The sequence below is a fragment of the Alosa pseudoharengus genome, unplaced genomic scaffold, assembly GCF_046254945.1.
Source record: "Alosa pseudoharengus isolate Yale_2024_CS ecotype anadromous, Long Island Sound unplaced genomic scaffold, YU_APseudo_1.1 YU_APseudo_1.1_scf_13, whole genome shotgun sequence".
NCBI lineage: Eukaryota > Metazoa > Chordata > Actinopteri > Clupeiformes > Clupeidae > Alosa > Alosa pseudoharengus.
In genome coordinates this window covers 562,934-584,831 of record NW_027468598.1, presented here as the reverse complement: position 1 = coordinate 584,831, position 21,898 = coordinate 562,934, and the positions used below count along the sequence as shown (strand labels likewise).

The 21,898-nt window shown below is 39.3% G+C and overlaps 1 protein-coding gene across 1 annotated transcript in view; it reads left to right on the top strand.

Annotated features, from left to right (window-relative positions):
- ercc2 (excision repair cross-complementation group 2) overlaps nt 1–21,898 on the top strand; it is a 144,751-nt gene that overhangs the window by 17,852 nt on the left and 105,001 nt on the right. The window contains exons 6-9 of the mRNA XM_076281800.1: nt 14–130; nt 1,216–1,332; nt 8,220–8,343; nt 8,448–8,544. Of these exons, the coding sequence (XP_076137915.1) occupies nt 14–130; nt 1,216–1,332; nt 8,220–8,343; nt 8,448–8,544 (455 nt within the window). The remainder of the gene's footprint in view (nt 1–13; nt 131–1,215; nt 1,333–8,219; nt 8,344–8,447; nt 8,545–21,898) is intronic.

Below are 21,898 nucleotides of genomic sequence, written 5' to 3'. Positions count from 1 at the left end.
TGTGCTCGTTCAGGTCAGTTCACTGCGTTTTGGGAAGGAGGTGGATGGGAAGTGTCACAGTCTGACTGCTTCGTATATTCGAGCACAACGCCATAGTAACCCCAGCCTGCCATCCTGCTGCTTCTATGAAGTAAAGTGCAAGAACAAACATTAGTGCCAATATTGTTTATCATGACTAAAAATATCACAAGGGGTTATTTCACAAAAGCAAAACTAAGAAATCCAAGATGAGAGATAAATGGAGGCTTGACCTAGCGTTGTCTGGTCATCCTAGCTCAACACATTTAATTAATGCCAATCCAGGATGGGTAGGAGCGACTAGGTCAAGCCAAGTGTAATGTAAGTGATTCAGGATGTGTCCACGTTTTCATTATTCCTCAAAAGAAACCCACAGTTGGAATGAAAAGTCACAGAAAATAGTGTTATTCACACAAAGTTGAACAACAGCTTTTGATTTACAGTAGACTAAAACCGAATGGAAGATTTTCTTTTTTGAATGGGGAAACATGGCTGTTTCTGTAAAACAGCGAGAGTAGGCATGGTGGACCAAGTGAATGCATAATTACGTGTGCACCCACATGAGTGCTTCCTCATCTAGGCACACGACTTCATTAAGAAAAGAGCACACCACTGTACAGAAACACATAGTATGACTAGGCAATTCCACACAAAACTGTCACATTCAGAACGGCAACTAAATACCATGGCATTGTGTTGCCGTTATGGATGTGACAGTTTTGGGCGGAATTGCCCCTATATAGGATTTATATTGTCTATCACCGAATTCATTGAAAACACCTTTGGAAATTTGCCCTCCATTCTCAATCAACTACTGCTGTAGGTTATTCCTCAAACATCCATCAACAAAAGAAGCAAGCAACAATGTTAATAATTCTAAAATAACTAGGCTATCACAACTAAAATGATTACCCCATGGCATTATATAGACTATCTGTGGTGTTTTGCGAGCAAAATAAGAAATAAGTCTGGCTGTTAGCCTGGTGGGCACCAGGCTAACTTCACAGAACAAATTCACATGGTAGCTCATGTAGCTTATGTGCCATCTCTTTTGTGAAACCAAGTCAAGGCTAAATTCAGCCAGAATAGCCAAACAATTCCAGCTTAATCCATTATTTAGGTTTTGTGAAATACCCCTCTGGAAAGCTGAATCTCAAACAAGAATGTTGTTTTAATCCTCCTGTCTGAATGTTTCAGGAGTTTGATGCAGTGGGAAGGCAGGTGCCAGTTTCAGCTGGTGTATACAACCTGGATGATTTGAAGGATTATGGGCGTAGAAAGGGATGGTGTCCCTACTACCTGGCAAGATACTCAGTAAGTGTCATTGGTACTGCTCCCTACTATCTGTTAAGATACTGTATGCTGTTTCTTATCCTATTCAGACAGAATTAAGTGGTAAATAGCAGTAAACTTGTGAAAAAAACATGTGTGAAAGGATTTTAAAAGGATTGTATTACGTCTGAGCAAGTTGACACACAGTGGCATGTGTCATCATCAACATGGCATGTGAGGGGTCACGCGCCTCCGAAATTTTGTCACCGTGCATCAAAGGCCGCATTGAGTGCAGTGTTTCCCCTAGAATTTTTTCCAGCAGCAGTGCTGTTGATCGTAGGAAGCCCCCCCCCCAAAAAAAAGAGAAAAATGTGAAAAAATGACTCCTTAAATGGTGACTTCTGGTGGATTTTGTGAAAGAAATGATGGACAGATTGAGTTACAAATTATGACATAACCATTAACACAAGCATTTACAAAGCATGATTATTGCAGTACTTGAACAGGATTATTCATGTTTTTCTTTCACCTTTTTCATTTACATTATTAGTATTAGCCACTGTACAACTGTAGGCCACTGTACAAACTATTACTATTTAGAATATACAGTGCTGTGCATAAGCTAAGACATTTATATATAATAACATTTATTTATTTACGATACATGATGCATTAAAAAATAATTGATGTCCTATTTTTTTTAATTAAGGCATTAAAACAAAAGGCAAAATATGTTTTTTATTCCTCCCTTTAGCCAATTTCAGCATGGGTAACTTTTGCACAGCACTGTATAAACTATATAGACTTCTCTTTCATGCCATTACACTGTATTAGTGCTGTGCAAGTCGAATTGAGTGCCTGTCACTTTAATGCCGTGACGGCCCGTGACGCTGGCTTGATTCTCACGGTTTTAAGCTAACTTAGTAGCGTTGTTGTGCATGGTGCATAAGAATATGTGGATGAAATGAATTATGTTTCCCATGTCATTTGGTAAAATAAATGGTCAAAAAATCGAAGAAAATCTATCTTGGATTATAGCAGATAAGTGTCTTGTATCATATCTATAATTTTGGTGAGCTCTACAGGAATTACAAACTATCTCAGATGTAAATGCTTGAGTATCCTATTACTCAAATTCAATTAAACCCACTAATAGGCTAGCTAGACCTTAGTTACACAGCCTAGGTATGTTAGCAACACAGGGCTTGAAAGCATTGCCTGTATCATAAACAAAAACGAAACGAAAGTGCATGTAGACTGCGCATATGTAAAACTTAGCTGTTTTCAAGTCGTTTATTTATATAGCGCATTTCATACACAGAGGTCACTCAATGTGCTTTACAAAACCAAACAATAGTAACAAATAAAAACATAGAAGGGCAATTTAGTCAAAGAATAGTTCTAAAGGTAAAGATCATAATAAAAATAATATATAAATAAATAATAATAAATGATATAGGCCTACACATGGTAAAATCATTTAGAATAATTAGTAAGCAAAAACAAAGGCAAACGTAGTAAAAAATTAATAAAAGACAAGGTAGAACAAGTCAGATTCATAATTTGTAACTCAGCGCAGTTAGCAGAAAGCATCTGAGAACAGTTTGGTCTTAAGTCTAGATTTAAAACTGGCTACAATTGGGGCCTTTTTGATGTCATCCGAAAGATGGAAAGAAGGTGTGTACTGCTGAAGCATGTCTGATAGATATTTAGGTCCTGCTCCATTTACTGATTTATAAACAAGCAATAGTGCTTTAAAGTCAATTCTTTGACTTACTGGAAGCCAGTTGTAAACATGCCCCTCCAGTAGGTGGAGCACAAAGAAGAACTACCATGCCAGTAAGCTCTGAACCAGCTGAAAAGTTTTCAACCAGTTTTCAACTCAGGATTCAATTTCCTTGCTTTCATCCATTAACTAAAACATTAGCAAGCTGGAATGATAGAATTTGTAACCTAATGGCGCAAGTCAGCACCAGCACTGACCTCTCATTCCCCCTATTCATTCTGCATGTCTGGTTCGTTGAGCCGTCGACCGTTCAGGAGGTCTTTTGCAAAGGTAAACGGACGGGGAGGGATATGGAAAACTATTAAGAGATTAAGAATTACCGTAAATTAACATTACGTATATATTTGCAAGCTAGTTTGGTCGTTGATAAGGTGACAAAGGAAGCTACATTGTCCGTGTAGGCTAATGCAGGTGGTTAACATAACATTTCATAGTATCCAACTAAAGGGTAAGCTTCTCGGAGAGCGCAGAGTTTTGCAAATGCCAATATTTGCATTTCCAGAGCAATCTTTATGTATTGATATGTGGGTTATGACATTAGGCTACTTGCTATGAATTCGGAGTAAAAAAAAGAAACATTGTAGTGCTTATTTGATGTTATGAGGGAGAGGTCACCAGGATTTTTCAGAGAACAGAATTTTCATGCAGAGATTTCCAGAGTTAATGTAGGCCTACTGTAAATGGTTATTTTTTTTCAGGTATTCTGTCAATTTGACAATTTGATTTACATTTCTGACATTAAGAAGTCAACTTTACAAAAATAGTATGTGTTAACCCTTAGAACCCGATTGACGCAAAGTGCGTCAAAAAACACACCCTTTCTTCTCTGTTACATTGCTCCGGAACTGTTCATTGCAGCAAGATGAAACCTTTATAGCGTGACAGGGCAGAAGTGGGGCTTTCCAACGAGACCACGCACTTGTCTGTACGATCAAGTATGAAAATAAAAAAAAATCATGAAATTAAATCAAATTGCATCATATTTACAGCCTATACTTCTCTGCGTTCACCTGCGCACCCATCACTCTCGTTTGAATTACTCGCGAACCCGTGATCGCATAGATATGGCAAGCATATCAGATGAAAGAGGAGACACGGGGCTATTCATTGGTATCATGTATATCGATCCTTCTGGCTTATAAAAACAGACGAAGTGACTGCAAAATAATAACGTCATGTACACAAACCAACGCTGCACTCCCATTACTCTCGTTTGAATTACTTGCGGACCCGTGATCGGATAGATATGTCAGATGAAAGAGGAGACACAGAGCTATCATTTGATACCAAGTACATCCTTCTGGGTTATAAAACAGACGAAGTGACAGCAAAATAATAACTTCATATAGCTGGACTTACCCCACGTTTTTGTCTGTTTTTGTGGCAAAGCATGTTTATAATCCAACGCTATCGTGTGTTTCTCTATGGCAAAGCATGTTCATAATCCGGTTTTGAGATCCTAGCAAATTTCTGCATGGCATCCAATTCAAGGCTCACATTGCATCCCAATTTGTTCAACAAAGAAACACCTTTTTTGACTTTACTTTGTTTATGGCAATGCAGTATAAAGTTTTGAATCATTATGAGTGCATACACACACAGGCTAACACGCAAACTCGGGTCAAGTCAGGTCAGATCAGTTCGTGTCACAGATATGGAGCGCAGAAAGATCATTTTTCATCACTAAATAAAAAATGGCATTTATTTCCGTAAATCACACACCACATATTTCTGTAAATTACTCAGCCCCAGAGTATCCCTCCAACATGGCAATTATATTGCCAGATTCAGGACAGTCTGCCCTACACACAAATTAAATGCATGTAGAGCTATGAGCTTGCTGTGGTAAGATACATGTCAAAATATAAGAATTTTTATAATACGCTTTTTGTATTTGATGGTAGATCTGGATAGCCTAGCCTCTGCTGAAAAAAAGAATATATAATATATGTGTGTGGCACTTACAATGACCAGAATAAATCCTTATGAATAAAGGTAGTGAAAATGCCCTAAAAACAGCTTAGGGTTCTAAGCCAAAATGGTCTCATCATGCCAACAAATCTTTTTCCATTTGACCTTGGAATCTCCCACATGTCTTTGGGTGAACTTTGAGTCGAGATTTAATTAGAGCTTTGTCACTCACCCATAGAGCTTTGACTGGTGAAGAACTCTGACAAAAGTTGTTGTATGCATGGTTTCTCCCATCTCAGCTGCTGAAGCTTTTAAAGGGATACCGGGCAAGCCTGATGCTTTTTCTCTACGAAGCTCCCCCTACCGTCTGTACATGTTGATACGTGTGCGAGCCCTCGCTCGGTCTGTCGGTCTGAAGCTCTTTTCCTTTTCTTTGCATCTTCCGTCAAGGGTTTTCACTGCTTATTCGCCGGCTCTACCATTATACACACGTTTGCAACAATCACTAGCGTTTCGTTAGCCTGCCTCTCTGCTGGGGATGCAGGATGTAAACTGATCCCTGAGACTGAAGGTCGGCGGGTAGGATACACCGAACTTGCAAGTGGGATATTCTTCCTACATGCAGTAGGGGCAGGCGAGAGAGCCTTCATTCGCCCCGTAATGAGTCATTTAACCATATACCGACTTACGAAGATGATTAATTAACACGAAAACGTTGCCTGGTGTCCCTTTAACTTCTTCAGAGTTGTTATAGGTGCCTTGGTGGCCACCCCCACCATTATTGTTCTTGAACGGTTCACTCAGTTTGGGGTGACGGCCTGCTCTAGGCAGATTTGCACACTTGCCATATTTCTTATATTCCTTAATGATGGATTAACTTAAAGCGATTGTCCGGAGTAATTTCAGTAAATTTTCGAGTCAAACACCCTCCCAGAACCTGTTTTCCCTTGGTCTAACTCTGGTCGAGTAGTGCTGTCAGAAACGAATGACTTTCTGCAGGCACTTATGGAACCTACTGTATTAGAGGGAGAGCACCTTCACAGAAGAGAACTTCTGATGGCAAATTTGAGGAAAAGTTGGTAAACCACCCTTCTTACCTAATTTGAGGGTGCTGATTCTGAATAGTTTGTTTACCAAGCTCAATTCTGAATTCTAAGCCGCATAATCAGCATTTTAACATAAAATAGCGACTAACAACATGGTAACAGCCCCTATTATTTTAAGTTTCTGTTTGTTGCACTATAAAGGATATCTTGTCTAAATTTTTTGCAAATAATGCAATCTCCATAGCACTCTTCAGCAACCCTCAAACATGCACACTCTTCCATTTTTTTGCATGGCTGGGATTTGAATGATAGGAAAGAGCACCAGTGAGATGTTTTAACTAGGCAAGCACAGTCGCCTTTACAGTAAAAAAAAAATACTCTGTAAATCCTCTGTAAAAACTGGCAATTGTTCATAATAGTTAGTGACAAAGTACTTTCTACAGAAAAATGAGCAGTCACCTACTATTCTATCAATTTATTATCAAGGAATCTATTTTGCTTTTAAACGTCATACTGAATTTTAGCTATTATTTCAATTTATATTTGAATTTTAGCTTATTTTCATTTGCTACTTGAGGGTCATTGGGGTAATTCCTGTCCTGTCCCACAACATATCTGATACATAAAGAGTATATTAACGCCTTATTTTTTGCAATTCCTATGATATCTGATGGTAAAACCAAAAAGTATGTGAATTATGCTAATTATGCTAATTAGCAAGCTTAAAACTCAAAATTGAGCTTGGTAAACAAAATATTTGAATTCAGCACCCTCAAATTGTGTGAAATAGCCCCTTTACCGACTATTCCTCAAATTTGCCAACAGGACTTTTTTAACCACACAATGATTTTCCTGGTTGTACTAAATTGTGCTTAAGGCGAGACACTACAGGTGAATAGGGTAAAATTTTAAAATAATAGACATCACCATGAAACTTCCTCAGTTGATTACTCACACAAGTATGAACAAAAAATGTATTACAAGTTTTTGAAATTCGAATGTTTAATTATGCAAATTAGGAATTATCTCATTAAATATGAGCCTTTAATTAAATTATGCCTTTAATGATAGGACAGTGGAGAGTGACAGGAAGTGAATGGGAGAGAGAGCAGGGGTGGGATCCGGAAAGGACCACGGGGCGGGAATCAAACCCGGGTCGCCGGTGTATGGTGCAGGTGCCCCAGCCAGTTGCTGGGGCCATAGAATTGAATTCTGTGGGAAACACTGCAGCGTTACTTCCGTGATTTCTGCTGCTATATATGGGTTTAAGAGACTTGTATATTATCACACTCTGTTTTTATTTGCATTTTACACATTGTCCCAACTTTTTCTGTTTTGGGGTTGTAAAGGCTGGTGAAGCACTGTAACGTTAGGGAGAAGTTTTTTGTCTTGTTCCAGTGATTGGTAGACCTACATCTGAAACAATGCCGACAGTCTTATCCACCACTCTTTCGCCTGTAGGCCTACTACTGTAACTGATCGGGAAACCGAAGCTTTCCCAAACTTGCGATCTTAAAGAGACCTCTAACTCTTGTGGGTCGCCACCACTCGCCATACCGTCCTTAGTGCTGCTATCTCTGACTGACTCACTTGACCGTCAACCTGACAAATAACTGTAAGCGGACCTCGGCTACCTAGACGCCAGAGCTAAGGCGGGACTACAGATTAGGTGTCCCTAAAGAACTACGGTATCTAACAGTAGTTCCGCATTTCATTAATTAATTTGCGCATAAGTTTTATTTATTTTTATACCGTGTATTCTCTGTGTAAAATCATGCACCGAACCCTGACGCCTGTACTGTTTCGGTTCAATGCGAATACCTGTATCGTTCCACCCCTACTTTTTACCTGTGTGTATTCTTTTTTTGCATTTCTTATCCTAACAACATCAAACTTGAAACTGCACCCACTCGTTCCCTTACACACCTGCCATATTTGAAATCAGTCAGACAAACGGTTTGAGAGATATTCGAATAACAGGCACTCCGACAGGTGTTCTGCTCATTAATAGATCAATGTGTACAAATGTCATTTATGTATGTGGTGAACAGTAAGGGCACTAGAACGGAGCCTTATGGAACTCCAAGGCTTCATAAAGTTCTACAAAGTTGCATTTAAATTTATTTTTGGATTGCCATCTGTTGTGATCTGTAATGATTCTGATTGCACTTTGATTCCTCTGACAGATCCTTCATGCAAATATAATAGTGTACAGCTACCACTACCTCTTGGACCCAAAGATTGCAGACTTGGTCTCCAAAGAACTTGCTAAAAAGTCAGTGGTTGTCTTTGATGAAGCCCACAACATTGGTAATTAAAACCATGACTCTAAATAACCTTTGAAATCCATTTGAAATGTCTGCAGCTGCCATTTTAGCTATTTGTAAATTAGTTGTGATTTTTCTTTTTGCCAGATAGTGTGTGCATTGATTCCATGAGTGTCAACATCACACGCAGGACCTTGGATCGCTGTCAACTCAACGTGGACACTTTGCAAAACACAATTCAGAGGTAGAATACTCTAATGATTCTTCAGTAATGTTTATTGTCATACCCTGATGGAGTGACACTAAATTTAAACTGTACACTTGTGTATCAGATGACTTAGAATAGGGCAAAATGGGCCCTATGTTTGGAAGGTCAAAAATGACAATGATACCATACAATTTTTAAAATGATTTGTGGTGGCTGTGGCAGCCATTTTGCTTTTCAACATAGCTAATTATGTATTTTGAATGATATCTTAAACTAGCGTGTTCTACAGATTAGATTATCGTTTGTGGTTGTAGCTGACCTGCCATTGGTGTAGGGGGGTAGTGGTGGGGGCGGTACACCATGGTAAGCTTGACAACCCCACTATATTTTTTTATTAGCTTACCTCTTATTAGCTCCTTACATACTTTCTAAAAATTTATTTACCATAATTTTCAGGTCAGGGCACTAGGGTTGGGCACCGAAACACGGTTCTAATATGGCACCGGTGCCGACGCAAACGGTAGTAACTGCATCGAATAACAACGTGGATTTCGGTGCCTCATTTCGGTGCCATTTTTTAATTAATTTTTTTAATTAATTTTTTTAATTAATTTTTTTATACAAGGCATCACTGAATGTCATGCGCCATCTCTAATGTCTTGCTCTGATAGCAACACATCCAGACACAGTTATCGATAGCTAACATAAACACTGGATGTATAAACCAGAGGGGTGCACCACATAGGCCAGTGGACAGCTGTGTTTGACTGCTTGCGTGAGCCCAAGTAGCTTACTTTAAAGCGACATTGTGAGCTCCTGTCAAAATCTAGCAGTGGACCTAACTACACACAAGCAAAAGGCTATGAAACAACATCAACAGTATCCTATATGTTACACAGTATCCTTGCTAATGCGCTAACTGGCATTTATCTGAAATGTTATCAGCAAAGTTGTAAGGTGAAAACTTTATTTCACGGTGTGTTCTAAACAACATAATGGCATGATATTAGCCTAATCTTTCATGTGCATGAGGCCCATATAGCATCACAATGAATATGAAGATCATGTTAAAAGTTCGCTGGCAAAAACATAAATATGTAGGTTACATACCTGATGTCACTGAGCTGTCAAAGAGGCTACGAAACCATCTCCGTACGTTATCGCTAATTAAACTCAGCTGACTGGTGTTAGCGCATAGCCATAGTTGCTGTTAAAATGCCTGGCTAGCGCTGGGAATCTAAACACTTCAACACCGACATATAGCCTAACATGTTCAAAACTATTGCGTGTTATGGATTAAGACATGACATTTTTTGAAGTATTTGGGAACACACTGAATTAACTGCTAGTCCCTGTTCCCTGTTAGATTAGCTTGCAAATGCCGTTGTCCATGACCTGGCAGTTTTATGGCAAGCGGTTTTAACATACCTTATGGCAAAACGCCTACACTGGGTAAACTTGAAAGCAGAGCTTACCATTGTGTGTGCATGCATGGCAAGCTGTTTTAACATTTAAATGTATTATTCGTAGGAGCAATGAGATATTGATAGTAAATTGAATATAACAGTTCAATTTCATGTTCAAATGTGTCTTATCAATAAAAAAAATCAATTCATGCTTTAGACCATTTTAATTTAAAACATTTTAATAACAAACAAAGTACCGGTTCAGGCACCGTTTCGGCACCGGCACCGTTTTAAAAGTATCGATTTAGCACCGGTATCGGATAAAACCCAAACGATACCCAACCCTACAGGGCACTGTGATTATAGATAGATACAACCCCAAATCAGAAAAAGTTGGGATGTTGTGTAAAATGCAAATAAAAACATTTAGTTGTAAAAAGGACACAGACAACATATCAAATACTGAAAATGACATATTTGATTATTTCATGGAAAATGTATCTTAATTTAGAATTTGATACCAAATTAAGCAACACATTTCAAAAAAAGATGGGACGGGGCTAACAAAATGTTGGTAAAAGGGGGTAAAAGCAAATGGAGGCAGAGTCTCTTAGAAGTAAAGATGTGGGGATATTCATCACTCTGTGAAAACTAGGGATGTAACGATTACCGGTATAATGATAAACCGTGATAAAAATGTTGACGATAACAATTACCGTTTTCTTTTGAAATATCATAATTATCACGGTTGATTACCACGGTGTTGAAACCGTGTGTTTAATCCTTCCCAGCTTCATCCGAGCCTGCTTTTGACATACAGTAGGCCTGGTACAATGAAGAAAAATTGGTACCCTACTGATTCTGTTGTCTAATTGATGGTTTTAACTGCGATTTGGATTAGGCTACACCTGATTTTAAAAGGCGGAACATTTTCACCGCAAAACTTGCACTGTATCATTTGCACTTTGCGTCTTTTTATGTTCGCGTGCACATTAAACCCATTCCACTCACGTTATCAGAAGAACACAGTAGCCTAAAGTTTTATTTCGAACACTTACTTTGGTCTCACTCAGGGTAGGAATTTCACGGCGGCCACGTCGTTGCCCCTTGCGTTGGCCGTGATGTCCCTTTGAAAATCAGAGGTTTACAGGCCACGGTGGCCTTGGTGCCCTTCTTTCAATATTCTGCTTTGCATCCTACTAATAGCGAATTTTATTTAGCCTATGGCCTGTCAAAATAATCTTAGCATTCACAGCGCAAATTAATTTAGTCTTTTACGCAGTGGAGAAAGTGACAGCGCAAGAAAGAAAGTGCGTCTAAATTCACCTATTCTTCTCAGTTGAACTACTCGCGAAGTAGCCTACTCATTACACAGACATCACAAGTATCACATGAAAGAGCTTTTTCTCAGCTTTTAAACGATGTTAGCCGCGAATTGCTGTGGTGAACGGTTCGCGAGAAACGTAAATAATATAATTAAATTTAATCATAAATACTACTGAAGGTTTTCGTCCATCTCCCTACCCATTCCTCTCGGTGCAATACTTCACGAACCTTTCGTTTAACACATGACAAACCATATATCAGAATAAACAGCAGACCTTACCGAACATAAAGGTGTAAAGCAGTCCCCTGTACAGTTAGCCGTTCCAGAGTAATCCACTTTTGAATTTGCAGTACATTTCGACATGCATGGATGTCTCCAAATTTGGGCTTTCAGTTTTACAATGTGTTTAAATTGTTCCACATGATTTCATAACGGGGCAAATACAAAATAAATGTTACAAATATCGCCTAGATATCGGTAAATCAGAGGACAGCTGACTAAGAGTTTGTGAAAGTAGATCGCAAAATGCTAAGCATGCATCTAGGCTATTTGAGTTTCTTAAAGCTGAACTGTGCTTGTTCAATACATGATTTCATGATAGGCCAAATATAAAATAAATGTTAAATATAGCCTAGATATCTGTAAATATTAGATGATCAGATGATTTGCAGTTCTATGTAATATGTCATGTTTCATGTTTTTGTAATGTTTCATACAGTGATGCAGGTCTACTGCAGTGAATAGGCTATACAACTTTGATAATTTTTATAGCCTATGTGGCCTTTGTGCCCTCCACCAAATATGCCCAACTGAAGGCCAAGTGGCCTTGCCCCCAGAATGGTGAAATTCCAAGCCTGGTCTCACTCATTGGATCCAAATAACAGTAATAGCAACCTCCAAGGCATGGTAGGGTAAGTTAAGCAATAAGCACATAGCCAATTAAACATGAAAAACTGAACGGGACACTTTTTGAAACTATTTCAGCTTGTGTAGGCCTATCAGTGGTTTCTGAACATATTGAACACACTTTTAAAAATACCGTGATAATACCGAAAACCGTGATCATTTTGGTCACTATAACCGTGAGGTTAAATTTTCATACCGTTACATCCCTAGTGAAAACCTATGTGGACAAATGATGAAACCCCCATCTAGTGCTGCCGCGATTAGTCGACTTAGTCGACCTAATCGACCATGAAAATTAGTCGACGGCAATTTTTTTAGTCGAAGAGTCGTTTTACTATTGACCGCCTATTTATTTTTGGTCTCACACGGCTGTAATGTTATATTAACTCTATGTTATTAACTCTTGAAAAGTACAATGACTGTCTTTGGATGTTAAACAGGCTACTAAGACTTTGGCATGTTTTAAACCCCACTATGCACGCAAGTGTTAACGCCAGCAGCAAAGCTGCGTGCCTGCCTGCTTTCAGCGCAATTAATTATTAGGCAGAGCTAAGTGGGGGGAGCTAAGCTAGTAGGTTACGCTAGTCCAGACTCTGACTAATATAGTAGCCTATTGTGGAAATTGAAATAAATGAAGTGAAGTGTCTCACGTTGACAACGCAACGGCGTGTCATTACTGTAATTCATTAATACAAAAAAACGTTAAACCGAACATGCCGCCGCCCGTGATATCAACAATCAAGGTGCGCGTCATTTCCCATGGTCAATAAGTCACGACGCATATTTTTTTAGCGTTCAAGCCAACTGATAAAGTGAAGTAACCTATGTGGTAAGACGCGCAAAGTGCCTGTAGCCTACTTGTTTTGAACATGCTGATGTTAGGCTCATTTGCAAAGTCCTCAACTCCTGTCGCCTTTCAAAGTCCAGCGTTTCTCAAACTATGGGCCGCGCGGACCAGCACCGGCCGTAACGTGGACATTGCTGGAGCTGCGGAGTGAAATTATTCCCGGGGCTTCGTCTGATAATTTGCTGCGCAATTAATCAAGGAACCGCTTTTCTGCAATCAGTATGAATTACTTGCTAATTTGGTGTCATCAAACATAGAGGCATACAATTAAATGGTGGTATGAGCGTTCATTCAATGCGCGAGAGAAACTGAAACCACTTGATAACGTTGGTAGCAAATCTCCAATTCAACCTATTGGAAAGCTATTTAATTATGAAACTACATTTAATAGAACAATGTGGATTTATGCAACTTCCATAAAAACAGAGCACAGACTATAATACACTATCTAGAGTATTGTATAGTCAAATTTGAATAACGTGGCCAAAAGCTTGTGGCATAATTAAATATGTAAATATTCTTTCCATTTGCCTACCAGTATATGATGCTTGCATGAGGGAAACATCCCAAAACGATGACACCCATATAATTGCTGTTGTTTTGAGAAGTATTTATCATGCAACCATGCAAAAGCAATGGAACTATTCTAATTATATTTTACATTAGTAAAGCAGTCCTCTGATGTGCATGTTTTCAAACTTTTTGTGAACAATGTTAGCACTTTAAACACTGGCTGCTTTGAAGTGCATGTATAACAATATAGCATAACAATAATAATTGTGATGTGACATAATGATAATTTGATGGGGGGTGGGTTCATGTAGGTGGGCCCTATGACCCCAAAGTATGCCATGACCGGGCCTCAGGTCAAAGAAGTTGTCTATGTCGATGGCAACACTGGCATAGAAATAATGTCTATCAAAGGTCTGACATTACTGTAGATCTGAAGGTAGCATTTTAAATGGATGGTTTTTTTTTTAATAGGCTACATAATGTTTTTGAACAGTTTACTTACAGTAATACAGCTTCTAACAAAAGTAGGGTGATATATATTTTACGTTTTCCCTTTAGTTGAGTTCAAAATAAAACGTACACAACAAAATAACAAACACTTGATTTAAAAAAAAAAAATAGTCGTTTAGATTAGTCGACTAATCGGAAAAATTAGTCGAAAGATTAGTCGTTAGAAAATTAGTCATTAGTGGCAGCACTACCCCCATCATCATGAATTCCTTCAAGAGGCTGGTCCTCCTTGCCCACCTCAAGATCTTATCTGCTTCGACCCTCACTGGACCCTTTCCAATTCGCTGACCGTCAGAACAGGAGCCTGGAGGATGCCATCTCTACAGCACAACAACTTCACTCTGCCTTGATCCACCTTAACAATAGCAACACCTATGTGAGATTGCTGATCATTGACTTCAGTTCAGCATTCAACACCATCATCCCCTTCAAACTGATCACCAAGCTTAGTGAACTGGGCATCAATACCTCCCTCTGTAACTGGATTCTGGACTTCTTAACCAACAAACCTCAGTCTGTTAGGACCTCCTTAACCATCACCCTGAACACCAGCGTACCACAGGGATGTGTGCTAAGCCTGGCTGTATATCAATGTGTTTCAATTGAACCCCCATATATATATATATATATATATATATATATATATATATATATATATATTTATATATATCAGAGTTTCCGCTAGACAAAAATGGTGGCGGTCAAAGTGACCGGCAGAGGTTTCGTTTTCAGGACATTTGCCGGTCAAATATCCTATTATCGCTTCTTAATTAGTCAAATTGAGGAAAACTGGAGACAGGCTATGTAGCTTAAAGAATGACATAATCAGGTTGTATAGAATGCAACATGTTCATTAGCCTAACTGAAACATGCCTAACAAGATCTAGCCAGTATCTTTTCATGGACAGCAAGAGTCCGCTTTGTTCGTTGTTTTAAAATGGCTACGTTGTTTGTTGCTGCTACCCATGTTATCTCCATTGGTGACTGTTTAACTTACACAGATGTGCACACACAAGAATGAGCGCTCACACCACTACCCCCTAATGCTATGCCTCTTTATTTGATAACAATAAATTAAGAAATGTTTCCTATTCTGGGAAATGTTTAGTTTATTTTTCTTTCGGCCGCGGTTCAATGATACCGTTTAATTGTGCCAGAAATTATCCGCAGACCAGCAATCTCCTCGTCGAGGAGGCCCTAACCCTGCAGATCATAGACGGATGGGTAAAGAACACTTTGCATGTCCAGTGTACACGGAGAATGACAGTGTCTTGGAGCGGCCGCACCCCCCGCAACTCCCAATGTCAGTGATTCCGACAGATACGCCCGACACTTCTGCTTTTTATCTAGTGGTGGTGGAGTTGACCGGACATCTGAGGCTTCAGACGTTACCAATTTATCATCATCCATCGCGTCTGGCCTCTGAAAAAACTTTTAAGGCTAGTCTGCCTGGGCCTGGCCATGATTGAACCGCCTCACTCATTTGTTTGTTGTTTAACATGGACCTTTTAAGCGTGCGTTTCTTATTTGAAATGCAGCATAGGCTATGCGTGTTGTTTAATAGCTTACTTTTCAAACGGTAGAGCCTGTTCATTTAAAAACATAGCCAGAGGACATTAGCCTGGCGAGCCAGACCCACATTAAAATGTAGGGTCTGGGCACTCACCGTTCGCAGTGCTCAGTCCGAGGGGCGGGATAATCAGTTGTCTTTCAAATTCCCTCTGCATGCAATAGGACGCAATAGGCTATTTGTTTTCAAGTAGCAGGGAATTCAAGCCAAACCGTTGCAACTCTGCCATCAATCATTATGTTAAGCCCACCAAACGACTCACGATTACACGATTTCAATGCCTGATTAAGTTTCGATTTCTGGAGCTCACAAGCCAACGGAGAGTGTATTGTAATTTGTAATTTGCTGCCACTAGGGGCGCGTCTAGATTTCTAGGCTAAGAGGACGTATAATATAGGCTTACATATTAGGCTAAGGCTTATTCTCAGATTCAGATTGCGCAGGGGACGGGATTATTAGGCAATTTCAATCGGACAATTTGACCGGAGAGATTTAATTTTGTCGGACATTTCATTTTTTTTTCGGCCAATGTCCGGTAATTACCAGACAACGGAAACTCTGATATATATATATATATATATATATATATATATATATATATATATATATATATGTATGTGTGTGTGTTAATTAATATTTACTTTATTTATTAATGAAGATGGCACAAAAAAGACAAATTTCCTCCTGTTCATCGCGCCCCACCGGTCATGTCTCTATCCCCCATTAGTGGGACCCGACACACTTTGAGACATTTAGAATACAGTGTTTCCTCTACAATGTATTCATCAGCGGTGCAGCGCCGCTCCTGGAATTCAAGCGCCACTGCAAAAAAAGTTGCCTAATTAAAAAAAAAAAATAGACGCAAGTGAACTTCAGGAACAGCTGCCGTTCATTCAGGTTTCATGTCAACAAATAATAGTAGGCTAACGTTGAAGGCGCAGTCAGGGATTCTACAGGAGATCACGCTTGTTTGTGTTTATGTTTAAGTTTATTAGCAGACGTAATTTTGTGCAAAAAAAACGTAGGCTACAGTATGTTAACCAAGGAACCAAATTAAACACGCCAGCGAGATAGCTTGCCCCTACCTTCAGTAGCCTATTCCCAGATAAATTTCACGCATTGTTTTGTTTTTGTTTGTGATACAGGTAGGGCTGGGACAACGCATCGACGTAATCGATGACGTCGACGCAAAAAATACGTCGACGCAAAATATGAGCGTCGATTCGTCAAGCATAACGTGTGCTGCTAAATATTTTTCATTTTACACCTTCAGTGTTTTCCATACGTTGACTAATCTGTGGCTGGGCACCACAAAATCAAAACCGGCCACCACACATTGATTTTCTATGTTGTAGGCCTGCTATTTAAATTAAAGATAAGATAAAATAATTTCATTGAGCTGCACTTTTTACTCACACAGCCTTTCCTCGCCCCGCCCGCTCTCTCTCGTAACGAGCCCGCTGCTCCTCCTCTGCATGTGCATTCAACAAAATATTCACGATTGTTGAAGGATTGTTGTTGCCACATAGAAGCACTGCATAGAACGCAGTGGGCTAAATTGCTATTGAATCCGCTTAGCATCGTGACCATGCTGCGCAAATTTGTTCAAAACCGCTGCATTAAAGTTAAAGTAAACTCTGCTAAGGTCTTATCACAACATAGTACATTGAGGAGACTAAACGAAGTTAAGTTACAGTATGCAATCAAGCAGTAGCCCTCAAAGCTAACGTTAGAATACTGTTTGGATGTCAAGTTTAGCATGCTTACTTGCAGCTGCTTGTATTACTCATGCAGGGCTCATTTTATTGCCTGTCGCAAAATCCTGATGGAAATGGAAAAGGGTTTTCCAAGACTCAAAAGTGCTTGTCCAAAGGAGAAGTACGAACTGTTATTGAACTAACTACGTTATGAATTGCATACACACATCAGCAGCCTTTTAACTGTGTTAATGTTAATTGCAAGGATTCCCACACAAACTTGAGTTGAGTGAATTTGAGTAAAAGGATACGCAACCATTTACATCTGAGATAGTTTGTAATTCCTGTAGAGCTCACCAAAATTATAGATATGATACAAGACACTTATCTGCTATAATCCAAGATAGATTTTCTTCGAGTTTTTGACCATTTATTTTACCAAATGACATGGGAAACATAATTCATTTCATCCACATATTCTTATGCACCATGCACAACAACGCTACTAAGTTATCTTAAAACCGTGAGAATCAAGCAAGCGTCACGGGCCGTCACGGCATTAAAGTGACAGGCACTCAATTCGACTTGCACAGCACCAATACAGTGTAATGACAAGAAAGAGAAGTTAATATAGTTTATACAGTGCTGTGCAAAAGTTAAGACACCCATGCTGAAATTGACTAAAGGGAGGAACAAAAAACATATTTTGCCTTTTGTCTTAATGCCTTAATTAAAAAAAAAAATAGGACATCAATTCTTTTTTAATGTATTATGTATCGTAAATAAATAAATGTTATTATATATAAATGTCAAATTTATATTGACACTGGTCCTCATTTTGCGAATGCGAGGACGATATGCCTGTTGCATTTAGTTAGATGTCCGAGTCGCGCATGTTTGAAAACCACTGGCTCGTAATCACAATAATTTAACACACGACAGTTGGATAGCCTACTTCATCATGTCCCCATGCCTACATTTCTGTGAGTAGCATAGAGATCGTTAAAAACAATAAAGTATGGCTCTCCGTTTGGGACATCGAAAACTTTTAATACCGTCGAAGATGCTGACTTGCAAAAGCCTCGGGATAACACGTTATCTCCACTATCATCAGTCATGCCCCTTGATTAAAGTGGGGAATGAAATAAAAGCTTGAGAACCACTGGCTTAACAAGTTACCTGCAGTCCAGAACACAGAATCTGTTGCAATATTCTGATGATCGGCGATGATATCGGCAAATGTTTGTTTTCCAAAGTAAGAATTTCACTTCACCATGCACCTTCGACAATGAATAGCTCATTACACTTGTTACTGTTAAACGTAGGCCTACCTGGTATCATTACAAAATTATTCTGTGTCCTAAAACTGGCATATTTTATGGCATTGTGTCATATAAGTTCGTTGCAAAACCTAGAGAAATGTGTGAGGTGGTCAGCGGGGGACAATTGAGACACACATTGGATTGTGTTATTACTTGAACATTCCACATTATCCACAGCTGTGGTAGGCCTATCAGGGACAGGAGGATTACTGTTAGCGCAGGCTTTAGCCTATATAAAATTCTTCAACAGAAGGCCTCGAATGTTGTCTTGTTTGTGGAGCGCTTTGCTTCGCTTCTGTAATCTCGGCTTCATTGAAAATGAGGGCTTCCCTGAATGACCCTCCGAGAATAAATAAAGGTTGAATGAATGAATGATTGAATGAATGCAGGCTTGCCCAAAATAAAGGCATGTGGTTTGCGCAGAATACAGTAAATAACAGACCCGCCAGAATGTGCGTTATGATGGTTTTTTTTTACGAGCAAGATGTTTTTGGTACCCTACGCACACTGCATGTTCTTAAATAACAATGATCATCAGTAATATTCGACCATTAATTTGGGTAAATGGGCAAGCGTGACCACCTTGATTGGCTGATTGGCTGATGATTGTAACGCGGGCATGATTCCAAACACCTCCCTTACGATGATGAGTGACAGGTGACAGGTCGGAGAATGCATGCGCTACACAAGTAGTGCCAAGGATGGAAGATGATTAAGAGTAAGGCAAAACAAATAGCCTAGTAGCCTAATGAAACAGGCCTATGGATTGATGCAGTAGCCTACCTTTGCAACATTATTAAATTAATCTGTCACCGTAGGCTACGTTTGCAAAGAGGAGAACATTTTAATTTGATTCACAATGAAACGTTACATTTCATTTACATGTTAACAATGAGTAGTTTTGGTTGTTGTTGGTGGCGTTATTGCATCCCTTTTATGAATGCAAAATTGTTCCCTCGCGATTGGAAGCTCCTGTTGCGCATAGGCTACGCATTTCAAAACATCGCAACGTAAAATGCCACAAAAAAGCTGTTTATGAATAGGTCTTAGTGAGTTAGGAGTCCTCTCGACTTACTGTAAGCTGTCCCAGACTTAGGTGCTACTTTTAGGTCTAAAACGCTTCGTGAATTACTTTCTGTGAAAAAATGAGGAGTCTTAACCCTTAGAACCCGATTGACGCAAAGTGCGTCAAAAAACACACCCTTTCTTCTCTGTTACATTGCTCCGGAACGGTTCATCGCAGCGAGATGAAACCTTTATTGCACGACAGAGCAGAAGTGGGGCTTTCCAATGAGACTACACACTTGTCTGTACGATCAAGTATGAAAATAAAAAAAAATCATGAAATTAAATCAAATTGCATCATATTTACAGTCTATACTTCTCTGCGTTCACCTGCACACACATTACTCTAGTTTGAATTACTCGCGAACCCGTGATCACATCGATATGGCAAGCATATCAGATGAAAGAGAAGGCACAGGGCTATCCATTGGTACCATGTTTATCGATCCTTCTGGCTTATAAAACCAGACGAAGTGACTGCAAAATAATAACGTCATGATGAAAGAGGAGACTCAGAGCTATCATTTGATACCAAGTACATCCTTCTGGGTTATAAAACAGACGAAGTGACAGCAAAATAATAACTTCATATAGCTGGACTTACCCCACGTTTTTGTCTGTTCTTGTGGCAAAGCATGTTTATAATCCAATGCTATCATGTGTTTCTCTATGGCAAAGCATGTTCATATTCCGGTTTTGAGATCCTAGCAAATCCCTGCATGGCATCCAATTCAAGGCTCACATTGCATCCCAATTTGTTCAACAAATAAACACCTTTTTTGCCTTTACTTTGTTCATGGCAATGCAGTAAAAAGTTGAGAATTATTATGACTGCATACACACAGGCACGCAGGCTAACACGCAACCTCGGGTCAAGTCAGGTCAGATCAGTTCGTGTCACAGATATGGAGCGCAGAAAGGTCATTTTTCATCACTAAATAAAAAATGGCATTTATTTCCGTAAATCACACAGCAAATATTTCTGTAAATTGCTCAGCCCCAGAGTATCCCTCCAACATGGCAATTATATTGCCCGATTCAGGACAGTCTGCCCTACACACACATGAAATGCATGTAGAGCTGTGAGCTTGCTGTGGTGAGATACATGTCGAAATATAAGATTGTTTATAATACACTTTTTATATTTTAATTCTTTAAAAATCAAAATAAAATCAATGCTAGTATTAATACATGAAATGATGGCAGATCTGAATAGCCTAGACTCTCCTGAAAAAAACAATATATAATATATGTGTGTGGCACTTACAATGACCAGAATAAATCCTTATGAATAAAGGTAGTGAAAATGCCCTAAAAACAGCTTAGGGTTCTAAGGGTTAAAGTTAGGAGTGACACGCCCATTATTTTTAGGAGTTGCTCCTAAATTCGCCAGTTAGGAGCTACTTTTAGCCTTAAAATTCTTTGTGAATACGGCCCCTGAATAAAAAGGCCTAGCCTAAATGAATCAAGGCAAAACAAATAGCCTAGTAGCCTAATGAAACATACGGATTGATGTAGTATCTTTGTAACATTATTAAATTATTCTGTTACTATGCCTACGTTTGCAAAAGAGAACATTTTAATTTGATTTGCAATAATGTTGCATTTAATTTACATGTTGACAATGATTAGCCTAGTTTTGGTTGTTGTTGGTGGCGTTATTGCATGTTAGTTATGTCTACAATGCAAAATTGCTTCCTCACGATTGGAAGCTCCTGTAGCTGCATAAGATTTCAAAACACGGCAAAATGCCACAGGTTTGTGAATAGGTCTGTGAGTAAGGAGTCCTCTTGACTTCTTTTAAGCTGTCAGAGGTGGGAAGGTGTAATGTGTTGGGGGCAGGGCCGGATCGGCACAAATGTCTGATGGCCCCCCTTCCCCCCAGCCAACGTGAATCGGGTGGTTAGTTAATAGGCCTATCGTGAAGATTTTTCCTGCCATCTAAGGCACGAGCGCATCTGTGAGGCCAAGCCTCACCAAGTAGCTTGTTTGTTTACAACTAACATTCCATTTAATTAAACTGCTTTATAGGCTATGCCGAAATAGTTTTCAACATTTTGAATATTAGTGTCGGGTGAATTAAAATGTTCTCAAAGTAGCCTTATGGCTGAAAGCTGCTTGGGATCCCCCCCGTCAAGCAATATAACCATACAAGCGCGCTTCCTGCACTCATTGTTTCAAAAGGAGTAATTTTGGCTTTGTCAGAACTGAAGAGCTGTGGACGGCA